This window comes from Portunus trituberculatus, chromosome 25, assembly GCF_017591435.1.
Source record: "Portunus trituberculatus isolate SZX2019 chromosome 25, ASM1759143v1, whole genome shotgun sequence".
NCBI lineage: Eukaryota > Metazoa > Arthropoda > Malacostraca > Decapoda > Portunidae > Portunus > Portunus trituberculatus.
In genome coordinates, this window is record NC_059279.1 from 2,532,501 (window position 1) to 2,545,000 (window position 12,500).

General features: G+C 41.8%; 1 protein-coding gene across 2 annotated transcripts in view; it reads right to left on the reverse strand.

The window, feature by feature from the left end:
- Nucleotides 1-12,500, reverse strand: part of LOC123508786 — a 55,639-nt gene that overhangs the window by 9,805 nt on the left and 33,334 nt on the right. The window contains exon 1 of one of the 2 annotated variants that reach the window (XM_045262700.1): nucleotides 1,402-1,530. The exons of the other annotated variant lie outside the window; for it this stretch is intronic. Within the exon in view, the coding sequence (XP_045118635.1) occupies nucleotides 1,402-1,501 (100 nt within the window). The 5' untranslated portion in view covers nucleotides 1,502-1,530. Of the gene's footprint in view, nucleotides 1-1,401; nucleotides 1,531-12,500 lie in introns of those variants that run through there. 2 annotated transcript variants of the gene reach the window in all.

Sequence of the window (12,500 nt, forward strand, 5' to 3'; positions counted from 1 at the left end):
ATGTGTAGGGGGTTAAACACAAGAAAAGTCACGGAAATACGAAGGCAGGAACGGGTTAACGCTGAGTCACGCAGCTTGTCACGGAATGAAAACCTGCCCAAAAGCACCTTAGGATTTCACGAACGTTCAGCAGAATTTACAAGTTTCCAGCGTTTTTTCCATATGATATCAAGCTAAACCTGATCATACTGCAAGGTGACCTAACCAAAGCTAACATGCAGCCTTGAACTTTGCTAAACTGAACTGAACTTACTGACGAGGAAATCATGAAAAAAGATGAGGCAAAACACCTTCTAAGGGAAGATAAGGTAAAAGAGAAGTGAAAAGAAAGTAGGAAAGAAAAGTATAGATATGAGAGATGAAAGCAAGATGATAAAAAAAGACAAAACAAAAGAATAATTAAAGCCAATTCGTTCACTTTATAAGGAACAATACAAGAACACATTAACAAAAAGGGAATAGAGAAGTAGATGAGGCAATTAAAATACGATTATTCAGAGAAATAAACAAACATGAATGGAATATAAATGTAAAGAGTTAAATAGAACGTTTAACAGACCTTCATTTCATAAGACCAAGAAGGAAGAAATATAAGGACAGTTTTTATGTAAGAGGGGAAAACTCACCAAGGGCAATATAAAACGCAAAAAAAAAAAAAAAAAAAAAAAACATGCCTAATTAGTTGTCAGTCCCCTTGCAGATCGGAAATAGTTAGCCAAAATAAAGGGCTAGATGTCTTGAGACCTCCCTCTTAAATGAAGTTAAGTCATAGGAAGTATGGAGTTCCAAAGTTTACCAGAGAAAAAAGTATAAATGATTGGAAGTACCGGTTGAGTCATGCCTTACAGCTTTTGACGTAGACTAAGAAAGAAATAAGCAACATGATGCATATTAAAGGAAGGAATTGAAGTGATAATTCTTTGCAGCACTTCACTGTTCAAATAAGAAATAAAGACGAAGGAGAAAGGTTGAAGTAAGGTAAAAGATGAGAAAGAAAGTGGTGATTCTATACTGCACCATAAGAATCCTAACCCCTTCAGTACCATGACGCGTTTCCATATTCATTCTGGTTACTATATGGGGATTTTATACAGCTTCAGAAACTTATGTGGGGGGATTAAAATATTGAAGACTGTGGCCATTAATCTTCTGACCTTCATAGACCCTTTCTAATGTCAATAAAATGGTCTAATCGTACACAAAATATCAAGGTAAAAATGTGTCCAGTTCTGAAGCGGTTAAAGAATAAAAGAACACGAAGATAAGAAGTTAAAGGAAGGTAGAAGGAGGAAAGAGGAGTAGTCATTTGAAGAAGTACTGTAAAATAAGAGGAAAACGGAAATGAAAAGGAGAAAGGAAGTAATCATTGTAAACGGTATCATGAATCATTATATGCAGTACTTGGCTGTGGTGTTTCCGTGACGCTGAGGATGAGAGGCGACTGGGTGGTGGTGGTGGTGGTGGTGGTGGAGGCCCAGTGGAGTGAATGTTTACCCGCCATGTAGCCTGGAAGGGAGCGCCACGCACACTGCTCGCTCACTGCCTCTCCCGCCTGCGTGTGCGTGTGTGTGTGTGTGTGTGTGTGTGTGTGTGTGTGTGTGTGTGTGTGTGTGTGTGTGTGTGTGTGTGAACGGAAAAAAAAGGGCTTCTCAATCAACCGTGGTGTAACATCATCGTTTGTATGAAAGTATGGGACGAGTCGTGAGCGAAGCAGCCAATGGGAACATCGTATTCCTGACGTGTGTTCCTTGTAGGCAAAAGGGGAGGAGTCGATATAACGTTACGAATGTGAAGCCGACACGCTATTGGTCTGCTGCCTTGCCTATACTCAAGACATTACCAGCATTGAAAGTACTCTGAAACACCCCAACTACCGCTCCCTGTTCCTCGCTCCATGCTCATCCTCAGAGGCCACTTGCCATATCTGTGTCATAAAAGGCCACATGCACCGCCACGAGGATTTACGAGTAGACGGCGAGTTATACATACAAATCAGATCATACTGTGATTTTCAGCTCGGTGGACTTGTGTGTGTGTGTGTGTGTGTGTGTGTGTGTGTGTGTGTGTGTGTGTGTGTGTGTGTGTGTGTGTGAATAGAATTTTAGGGTTTAGAATTAGAATATGATTTATTTATATGGTCAGATTTTATAAACAAAGTATGGAGCACAACTCCTTAAAAAAAAATAGCAAAAGATATCAATACTTATGAAATAATTTTACACTTTCATAACCAAAAGATGGCAGGCAGAGGAGGAGGCAGTAGGCACCTGCCGAAACGATAATTACTGCCTGTGAGGTGTAATAGCACTGGTTCAGGGGGTGCTGGAAACTTAACATTAAAGACAGCTCTGACCTCACTGAACGTTTCTCTTTGTGTCTCAGCCTACCCGTTAAAGACAACACTCCTCCTTCACACAACACTACATGCACCTGGCTACTCATACATTCCTCACGCAAAACTTGAAAAAAAAAGTTGTCTCTTATATCATCCGCGGAGTTCCTTTCTGACTATTCAACTTGTCTGGGGACGGGCACCTCAGCGGGCCTTTTTTTCAATCATATTTCTCGTTGCCCTTGGCCAGTTCTCTCTCTTACATAAAAAATGGCCATAACATACAAATACAGTACCACTAGACAGCTACAATGATCCACAAAGATACCCATAGTTAACCGAATAAACAATGACAATTTCTTTTGAGTATTTGCACTTGTATTCTGTGTGTGTGTGTGTGTGTGTGTGTGTGTGTGTGTGTGTGTGTGTGTGTGTGTGTGTGTGTGTGTATGTATGGTATGTGTGTGTGTGTGTCAGTGTGTGTGTGTGTGTGTGTGTCTGTGTGTGTGTGTGTGTGTGTGTGTGTGTGTGTGTGTGTGTGTATGTGTGTGTGTGTGTGTGTGTGTGTGTGTGTATGTGTGTGTGTGATGGTGGTGAGGGAAAGAGGTCAGTGGTGTGCATGGTGGTGGTCGGTGTGAGTTAGTAGTCATGCAAGTTTGTTATGTATGTATGTATGTATGTATGTATGTATACGTGCATGTGTGTGTTTGTATTGCCGCTTGCTCACGGCCTCCACCACCACCACCACCACCACCACCACCACCACCACCACCACCACCACCACCACCACCACCACCACCACCACCACCACCACCACCACCACCACCACCTGACCACACGGCTGAATAAATCCTAACATTGACGTTATAAAAAATGCCAAACGTGCAATAAACAGGTGAAACGTTACCTTGAAAGAGAGAGAGAGAGAGAGAGAGAGAGAGAGAGAGAGAGAGAGAGAGAGAGAGAGAGAGAGAGAGAATGGAAAATAACCTTGAGAATTTATTAACCACTCTAGAAAGAATACTTAAAAAAAAAAGAACACTCGAAAACATAATTTAGAAAGATGAACAGAGCGGAATAGAATTGACGTATTGAAAGAAAATAAAGAAAGAGAGAAAAATACCTATATTAATAATTTTTTGATATATTTTATTCTTTAGCATTAGGTAGAATGTAGACGGAAGAATAAACGAGAGAGTGGAGACATGGACGGAAAGGATCAGTAAGTCAGTCAGTCAGTTAGTCAGTCAGTCATTCAGTCAGTCAGTCAGTCAGTCAGTCAGTCAGTCATAAATCAGTCAGTCAGTCAGTCAGTCATAAGTCAGTCAGTCAGTCATAAGTCAGTCAGTCACTCACTCATAAGTCAGTCAGTCAATAAATCAGTCAGTCAGTCAGTCAGTCACTCTTTTCCTCAGTGGCTTGGTGAGTCAGTCGTGGTGTGGGCTGAGTGAGGGCAGTGTTGGGGTGTCAGGGCAGTGTTGAGGTGTCAGTGCAGTGTTGGGGTGAGTGAGGGCAGTGTTGGGGTGTCAGGACAGTTTTGGGGTGAGTGAGGGCAGTGTTGGGGTGTCAGGGCAGTGTTGGGGTGAGTCAGGGCAGTGTTGGGGTGAGTGAGGGCAGTGTTGGGGTGTCAGGGCAGTGTTGGGGTGAGTGAGGGCAGGGTTAGGGTGAGTCAGGTCTCGCTTTGAGTGTTGAAAGCGTGTCGTAACCTCAACAACCTCAGTGTAGTGTTATGTTGGGTTTTTCTTCGTTATTATTACCTTGATTTGTTTCTCTTTACCCTTTTTTTCATTGTTTTCATCTATTCGTCTTTCTCAGTAGTTCTTTTCCATCAATTTGTTATGCGCTCTTCTCTCTCTCTCTCTCTCTCTCTCTCTCTCTCTCTCTCTCTCTCTCTCTCTCTCTCTCTCTCTCTCTCTCTCTCTCTCTCTCTCTCTCTCTTTTATTTTTATTTAAACATAGTACGTATATTTACATATTCGGCTTAAAATTCCACGTTGAGTATGGAATTATTTAAAAGCCTAACAATAGTTAAGATTCTCTCTCTCTCTCTCTCTCTCTCTCTCTCTCTCTCTCTCTCTCTCTCTCTCTCTCTCTCTCTCTCTCTCTCTCTCTCTCTCTCTCTCTCTCTCTCTCCTCTAATCTCTCTCTCTCTATCTCTCTCTCTCTCTCTCTCTCTCTTTCTCTCTCTCTCTCTCTTCCTCTTTTCTCTCTTCACTCTATTCTCTTCTCTCTCTCTCTCTCTCTCTCTCTCTCTCTCTCTCTCTCTCTCTCTCTCTCTCTCTCTCTCTCTCTCTCTCTCTCTCTCTCTCTCACTTCTATTCTCCCTCACACGCAATCTTCGCCGAGACCTCCACTCCTCTCCTCTTCTGCGCACCGTCCAGCCCTGCCCAGTCTCTCAATCCCAGTGGTTATTAACACCAACGGCAACGCAAGGCCTTAGTGGGGGCGCCTCTCAGCTGGGTGGCTCCACAACGCTTGCATCCCTAAGCTCAGAGGTGTAAAGACTGCCAGTTAGAATCAGTGTTGAAGGGTTAACTTGTCAGTCTTTTTCTGTTTTGATTCACTTACCCACCTATGCAGACACCACATCTCTCTGTCCCACCCTCCTACCCTCCCACCTCCCTCACCAATCTCTCTCTCTCTCTCTCTCTCTGCTTGTTTCATATTTTTCTTGCTTTTTTTCGTTTTGTTTTGTGGATAGGGAGATGAAGAGATTAATTAATTTTTTTTTGTTATTTTTATTGTATTTTTTCTTTTATTAATTATTGTGTGTGGTTGTGTTTTATTTTAGTTAATTTTGTGTTAATTGTGTCTGTTGCTGTGTGTGTGCAGGTTGACAAAATAAAAAGGAACAAAAAAAAAAAAAAAAACCTCTAATTTTCTACACCACATCCCTCATCTCTCCAACCACACCTGTACACCACCCCCTCCTCTCCCAACACCAACACCATTACACACCTGCGGCCGGCCTGACTTGCTGTGTGGCAGATCGACAAATAAAAAAAAAAGGCTAAAATAAATTACAACACCCCCCAGAAAGAATCTATAACCCCCCACACCGCACGCCCCTCCAACCACGTCCACACCAGCAGCACCACTACACACCTGCGGCCTTCCTGACTTGCTGTGTGGGTGGTTGACAAAATAAAGACAAGAAAAGACTACTAAATGTCCCCACAACTTTAACACCCCCCCCCCCTTACCTCTTATAAATTCTCCCCCATTGTAATCTCCTGTAATCTTAATCCTGTGTTTGTGATGTATTTTCGTTAGTAATTTTTCAGTATATGTAATTTTTTTCTCGTTCTCGTCCTTGTTCTTGTTCTCGTCCTCTTTCTCATCTTTCTCCTTTTAGTTCTTCTCGTTCTCCTTCTCCTTCTCGTTCTTCTTTATTTTTTCTTCTTCTCTTCTTCTTCTCTTTCTCTTTCTTTCTTTTTCTTTTTCTTTTTCTCCTCCTCCTCCTCCTCCTCCTCCTCCTCCTCCTCCTCCTCCTCCTCCTCCTCCTCCTCTTCTTCTCCTCCTCCTCCTCCCTTTTCTGTTCTGTCCTGTCTCTCCAAGTAAGGACCTCAGGATTTGTTGGTGTGTGGACTTCCTTTGTATTCCTTTGTATTCTTCCCCCTACTCGGCCTCCTTCTGCTCTCCTTCCGTCATCTCGCCAGTGGCAGGAGCAGTGGCCTCTAAACCCACTTCCGAGAGAGGACAAGACGCGCTTCCTCTCAGTATTCACGTCTTTCTGGGTAATGGTGATGGTGCATGTCAATAAGAATCAGTAAAGGTGGAGTTGGCGTCAAATTGTTGTGTATGTAGTAGCGGGGCACATCTTCCTGCTGGCGAGGGACATAGGCGTAGGATGTGTTGGCAGAGCTGTGTCTACTTTAGGGCTTATAATTCTGATGTTTTTTTTTCTCGTTCTTTTTTTTTTTTTTTTTTCTAGTTTGGTTGTCGTTTTCTTTGCCTTTTTGGTTTGGAGAACGGTTGGATGGAGTGGAGTTGATGTCTGTTCTTATTCTTATTCTCCTTCTCCTCCTCTTTCTCCTCCTCTTCCTCCTCCTCCTCCTCCTCCTCCTCCTCCTCCTCCTCCTCCTCCTCCTCCTCCTCCTTCTCCTCCTCCTCCTCCTCCTCCTGCTCCTCCTCCTCCTCCTGTTCCTTGTTTTTGCGTCATTAATTGATCCTCATTTTCTTTTTGTTAGGTTCGTCTTCCTTCTATATTAGGTTCACTCTCTTATCTTGCGGCTGCGGCTTGATGAATGCTACTTAAGTTGACAGGCACGAGTGAGTCTTCAAGGAAATCAGCTTGAGTTGTTTTGGTGTCTTTGTATTACATGTTTTTTTTCCTCTCTTGCATTCTTGCCTTGTGGTCGCAGGGTGAGTGGCAGTGGCGGCTGTGCATGCCTCAGCGGCTGTCAGGAGAAAACAGAAGCGGCGATTCTAGTTTTCTTTTTGTCAGGAAGATGTAGTCTGTCTTCTTTGTTCTTTGTGGTGGCGAAGAAGAGCGATAAGTGAAAGGGAGTAGCTCTGGCTCGATAAGTAAGGTTTATAATTAGGAATGTTTTCATTGTGGGTCACTGCGTCTTTTCAGAGACTACCAACCCTTCAGGAAGTAAACAGATCTCGCAGGGACGCCACAGAACACCTGACTTCTGATCTCTCTGAAATTTCTGATTAGAGCAGAGCAAGATTGATTTTGTTCAAAGCCTCAAAAATTCAATTCCTACGTCTATCAACACTACACAAGCTTCCAAACAGCTATCCCCTCTTCTTCAGTGACATTCAGTTGTCCCTCTCTTCTACACTGAATATCCTCGGTCTGTTCTTTGCTTATACTGCAATCTAAACTGGAAACTTAAAATCTTTTCTCTGGCTGAAACAGCTTCTATGATGTCAAGTGTTCTCTGTCGCTTCCACCAGCTTTCCTCAACCTCCCACCCCCAATCCCCCCCATCTCTCTGAACCCTCCCCGTCTCGCACAAAGTTACTTATTACAAAGCTATGATAGTGTACACTGCTGAACAAAATTTTTTTTATAATTTTTAAAAATTTTCATGGTCATCCGTTTGTATCAATTCCCAGCCATCATGTCACGTGTGTAATCTTTGATATTAAATACATTCCAATTTAGGAAATTTGTATTATTCATTTATTTTGTTTATTTATTTTCTTTTTTTAGCAACGACTGGAATTTTAAAATCAAGAATAATCTAATTTTAGCATATTTGATAATTGAGGCACATGCGCGGCCATCTCCACTCAAGGCAGGAGGATGCCGCCAGTAGGACGCTGCTCTGACCTCCATGTGGTGTGACTCTGTCAACAGGATCTTGCCTTGCAGTACATCCTCGTTCGCCCCGCCCTCCCTCAGTGCATGCTTATCACCCGCCCCAGCGGCTGGCGTGTCCTGTGTCCTGCGTCCTGTGTAAGGTCGTTTTCATGTCATTACAGCGCCTCTTTGCAGGCCGATCGTCGCTCCTTAACGTGTTAGGTCCATCTTGCTGTACTGCTGCGCCGCGAGTCACTCAAGTGTTTTTCCTTTGTCGCAAGAAAAACCGTGGCGAATTCATGGCATTGTTGTAGCTTTTGATGGTTTCATTGTTACAACAAACTTGACGGTGACAAGAATCAGAAATGTAATCACGGTATTAACCACACATACCTTCGGAGAAGAAAATCTACTTTTTTATTAGTATTATGGAACATCTATAAGTGATTTACTTCTATTAACTGTTTACTAACTTCGTCATGAGTGTAGCTAATCTGTAGTACATCAGTGTAACCAAGTGGTGGGACATGATCGGCTTGACAGAGCAGCCTTCCTCTGAGGTCTGAGTAAAACCTTTTGAAAGCTTCCGACATAATAGTCTCGCAGACTTGTGTATTTGTTTTTAAATCCATTCACAAATACCCAATAATACAACTGATTAATTATTGTCTCATATTGTTATTAACACAAGAACACCCAACAGTCTTAGTCTTCCTTTCTGTAGAAATGTTCATGCACAGAGAAGCGTGAATGTGAGGGCGTGAGGGCGTGAGAGCAGCAGGTTCCCATACGGAATCAAATCACTATCTCCGTCAAATTGTTCAAAAGTAAAACAGAATATTGTTTGCTTCAAGGCTATCAAAACTAACTGCAAATAAATAGCTTATATATTACTGTATTTATGAATACATACCATGTATAAACAACTCTCAAAGTAACAATAGAACAATGTATTTAACATAACATTTTGAATTGTATACTCTATATGTTCATATAGTCATATATTCATTGTATACTTAATATGTAATTCAGATGTGCAAAAATTAAAAACATGGAAAATAAACAAAACTAGTCTAATCTAATCTAAGCCACTCTAATGTGCAAAAAAATTGAAAAAAGGACAATGAATCAATCTAATCTGATCTGTAGAGCATCCAGACGCCAGCCACGCCCCCTGCTGCCCTCAACGCTCCTCACTCTTACTCTATTTTGTTTTTTTTTATTTGAGATTTTTCAATTACATTCTTGACTAGTGTTGCCAGAGCTAATTAATATTGTTACCTTGACCAATTACCTGTGTTACCTATTCCATCACCCTGTACCTGTCCTTTCCTCCACTTGTCATTTCCTCCACCTCTTCTGACCCACACGAGTTCACCTATTCCATCAACCCTTACTTGATCCATTCCACCTCTGTTTTCTCCTTCATCTGTCCTGACCCATACAAACTCACCTATTTCCTCATCCCATACCTCACCCACATACCTTAACCCATACAAAAAAATTAATGATAATAATAAAAGAAAAGAATAGAAAGTGAAAAAGTAAATCAAAATAAAGAAATGAAAGAATAATAGAAAACAAAAAGATCAATAAAAATAGATAAATAAATGAAAATAAAAATAAGTAAATAAAACCCTTCTGACTATTACCTTTTCGTCCTCCTATTCAAAACCTTACCTCATCTTGAAATGACCTACTACTTTACCTTTATCTATCTTGTTAATCCCACCTGTACACACCTGTACTTGATCCCATCCCTTTTAGATCCTATTCCTCCTTCACTTACTCTTACCTACCCTGAAATATACCGAGTGACTCTCAATCCTACCCTTCTACCTATTCTTTATCATTCCTTTATCTATCTTATTAATCTCACCCGTACTTAATCCAATCTCTTGTAGACCTATTTCCTCCTTACTTATCCTGAAATACACAAAAAATTATCATAAAATCTCACCCTCTACCTATTCTTTATCATTCCGTTCCTATCTGTCCTTTACCTGTCTTAAACCCACCTGAGCTTATTTAGACCCATTTCTCCCTTTACCTATGCTGAAATATACCAAAATGACCCTCAAATCCTACCCTCTCTACCTTTTCTTTTTTTTATCCCGTTTCTTCACCTACATATCCACGTCTCCAGGCCTTCCCACACCTCCTCTCCCTCTCTCTCTCTCTCCCTCCTGGCGGTCCCAATTTAGAAGACACATGTAAACGCTGTGACTTCTAAACGTTTCGTGTCTCGTTTTCACTAGAGGCATACGTGTTGGGAGGCATTGGTGATGGTGGTGGTGATGGTGGTGATGGTGATGTGTGTATGGGGATCAGGTTCTTCCTCTTCATCCTCTAACATCTGTATCCGTTAATTGTCCTCAAAACCTCCACCTCCACAACTTCCTCCTCCTCCTCCTCCTTCTCCTCCTCCTCCTCCTTTTTTGCTTCTCTCTATTATTTCTACTTTCTTCTTTATTCCCCGTCTAATTTTCTTCTTCATCTCTTATTTGGATCTACATTTTCGCTTTTTTTCTATTTATTTTCTAAGTATACTGCGAATTTAGTGTAGTGTACCCTAGATTTTGGCGCCGTTTTCTTTCCGTGTCCCATTTTCTATAAGCGAGGCGATGACAGATGCTGGGAAATTGTTGCATTTTAGACGCAAGAATTGTGATTTTAGCCACGCGTTGTGTGTTCTGCGGTAGTGGTGCTCTCTCTCTCTCTCTCTCTCTCTCTCTCTCTCTCTCTCTCTCTCTCTCTCTCTCTCTCTCTCTCTCTCTCTCTCTCTCTCTCTCAAGTGCAGGAAGAAGAAAGAGAATAGATACGAGAAAGGAGGAGGAGGAGGAGGAGGAGGAGGAGGAGGAGGAGGAGGAGGAGGAACTTATACAGAAGGAGGAAGAAGAAGTGGTGGTTAGAAGTAGAGAGAATATAGAAGGAAGAATAAAAAGGAGGAAGAATAGGAAAAAAAAAGACACAGAAAGAAAAGAAAATGATAGACAAAAGGTAGGATAGAGAAATGAATGGGATAAAATTGATAAACGGAGGAAAAAGATGATAAATAAAAGAAAGAAAGGAAGGAAGGAAGGAATGAAGGAAGGAAGGTACAGAGGAAGGATGGTGACGGTGCTTATTGCTTTGTTTAGATGCAAATACATGCGTGTGAAAAATCCCACTAATTGGCATGAGACCCGTGAGTGTGTGTGTGTGTGTGTGTGTGTGTGTGTGTGTGTGTGTGTGTGTGTGTGTGTGTGTGTGTGTGTGGAGGCCCTTTCGTGGCTATTTACTCTTTTTTTTATGTAAGGGGAAAATTTGTCCAAGAGTAACAAAAACGATTAAATTAAAAGGCCCACTTTGATGCCAGTGAAGGAAGGAAGGAAGGAAGGATGGAAGGAAAGAGGAGTAGAATTTAAACCAGTATCCTTCAATGCAATGTTCTAAAATTTCAAAGGATGCAAGGATAAAGGCCCACTTAGATGCTAGTTCCCGAATAGAGTGAAGGAAGGAAGGAAGAAAGGAAGGATGTGTAGAATTAAAACTAGTATCCTTCAACGCAATGTTTTAAGATTTTCAAAGGATGCAAGGATAACTAGCTAGGTTCCCTCAGGTGTGTTTTAATTGATGGTGCAGAATACCTGTTTAACTAACCTTTTGAGTGTGGTACGCAATAATCAAAATCTGAAAACAATATATGGGATCTTTATAGGCAGGTGTGTTCTCAATGAAGGTGCAGAATACATTAATTAACCCTTTGAGTGGAGTGTACAATAACATCACTCGAGAAATGTGTGAAATCTTTGTGAGCATCTAAATGAAAAAAGGAGTTAAAAAGAATAGATTTATGTGACTCTAGGCAGTGTAGTGTATGGACGTGGCTGTGACAAAATTGTTAGTTACTGAGGAAAGGTGAGGCAAATAGCGGTGAAAGGATTGAATTATACAAGAGTCACTGAAACACTCCTGAAACACAAACAGTCACTACAGCTTGATAAAATGTAGCAGTAAAATAAAATAAAATATAATAAAATAAACTTCTCCATATTCTGACGATCATCTTTGGCTCTGTTTGGGGACTTGCGCCTCAGTGGGTCTGTTTATTTATTTTTGCTTATTTTGATTGACAAGCAAACAGGCAAACAGACAGACGGAAAGGAAGGAAAGAGATAGATAGAAGAATGGACAGCAAAACAGATGCGTTAGATTGGCAGGTTCACACACACACACACAGGATCTGGATCAGCCACATTCTTCCACACTCCTACACACACACACACACACACACACACACACACACACACACACACACACACACACACACACACACACACACACACACCTTTACCTTATCAAAACTTGTAGTAAAGACAACTTTATTTTCTCTTTCATTATTAATCAGAAAAAGAAGCAAACGACATTCCCTTACTCTCTCTCTCTCTCTCTCTCTCTCTCTCTCTCTCTCTCTCTCTCTCTCTCTCTCTCTCTCTCTCTCTCTCTCTCTCTCTCTCTCTCTCTCTCTCTCTCTCTCTCTCTCTCTCTCTCTCTCGTCTCTCCCTCCGTCTCACGCCTACCGGTTCCTCCCACCTTGTCCCTCCATAACAGTACTTCCTCCTCTTCTCTCCTTCCTTCCCTCCTTCCTTCCCTCCAGCTAACCATGCTTTCCTCCTCCTCTCTCTCTCTCTCCTCCTCCTCTCTCTCCTCTCTCTCTCTCTCTCTCCCTCTCTCCCTTTCCTGTCCTTGTAAGATGTCTCCTCAACTAACCCGCCTGTACTTGACATTCTCTTCACTTCTCCCTCATTCAAAGAGAGAGAGAGAGAGAGAGAGAGAGAGAGAGAGAGAGAGAGAGAGAGAGAGAGAGAGAGAGAGAGAGTATTGGAGCATAGTCCGAAAGTTAAGACCTAAAGGAGAGAGAGAGAGAGA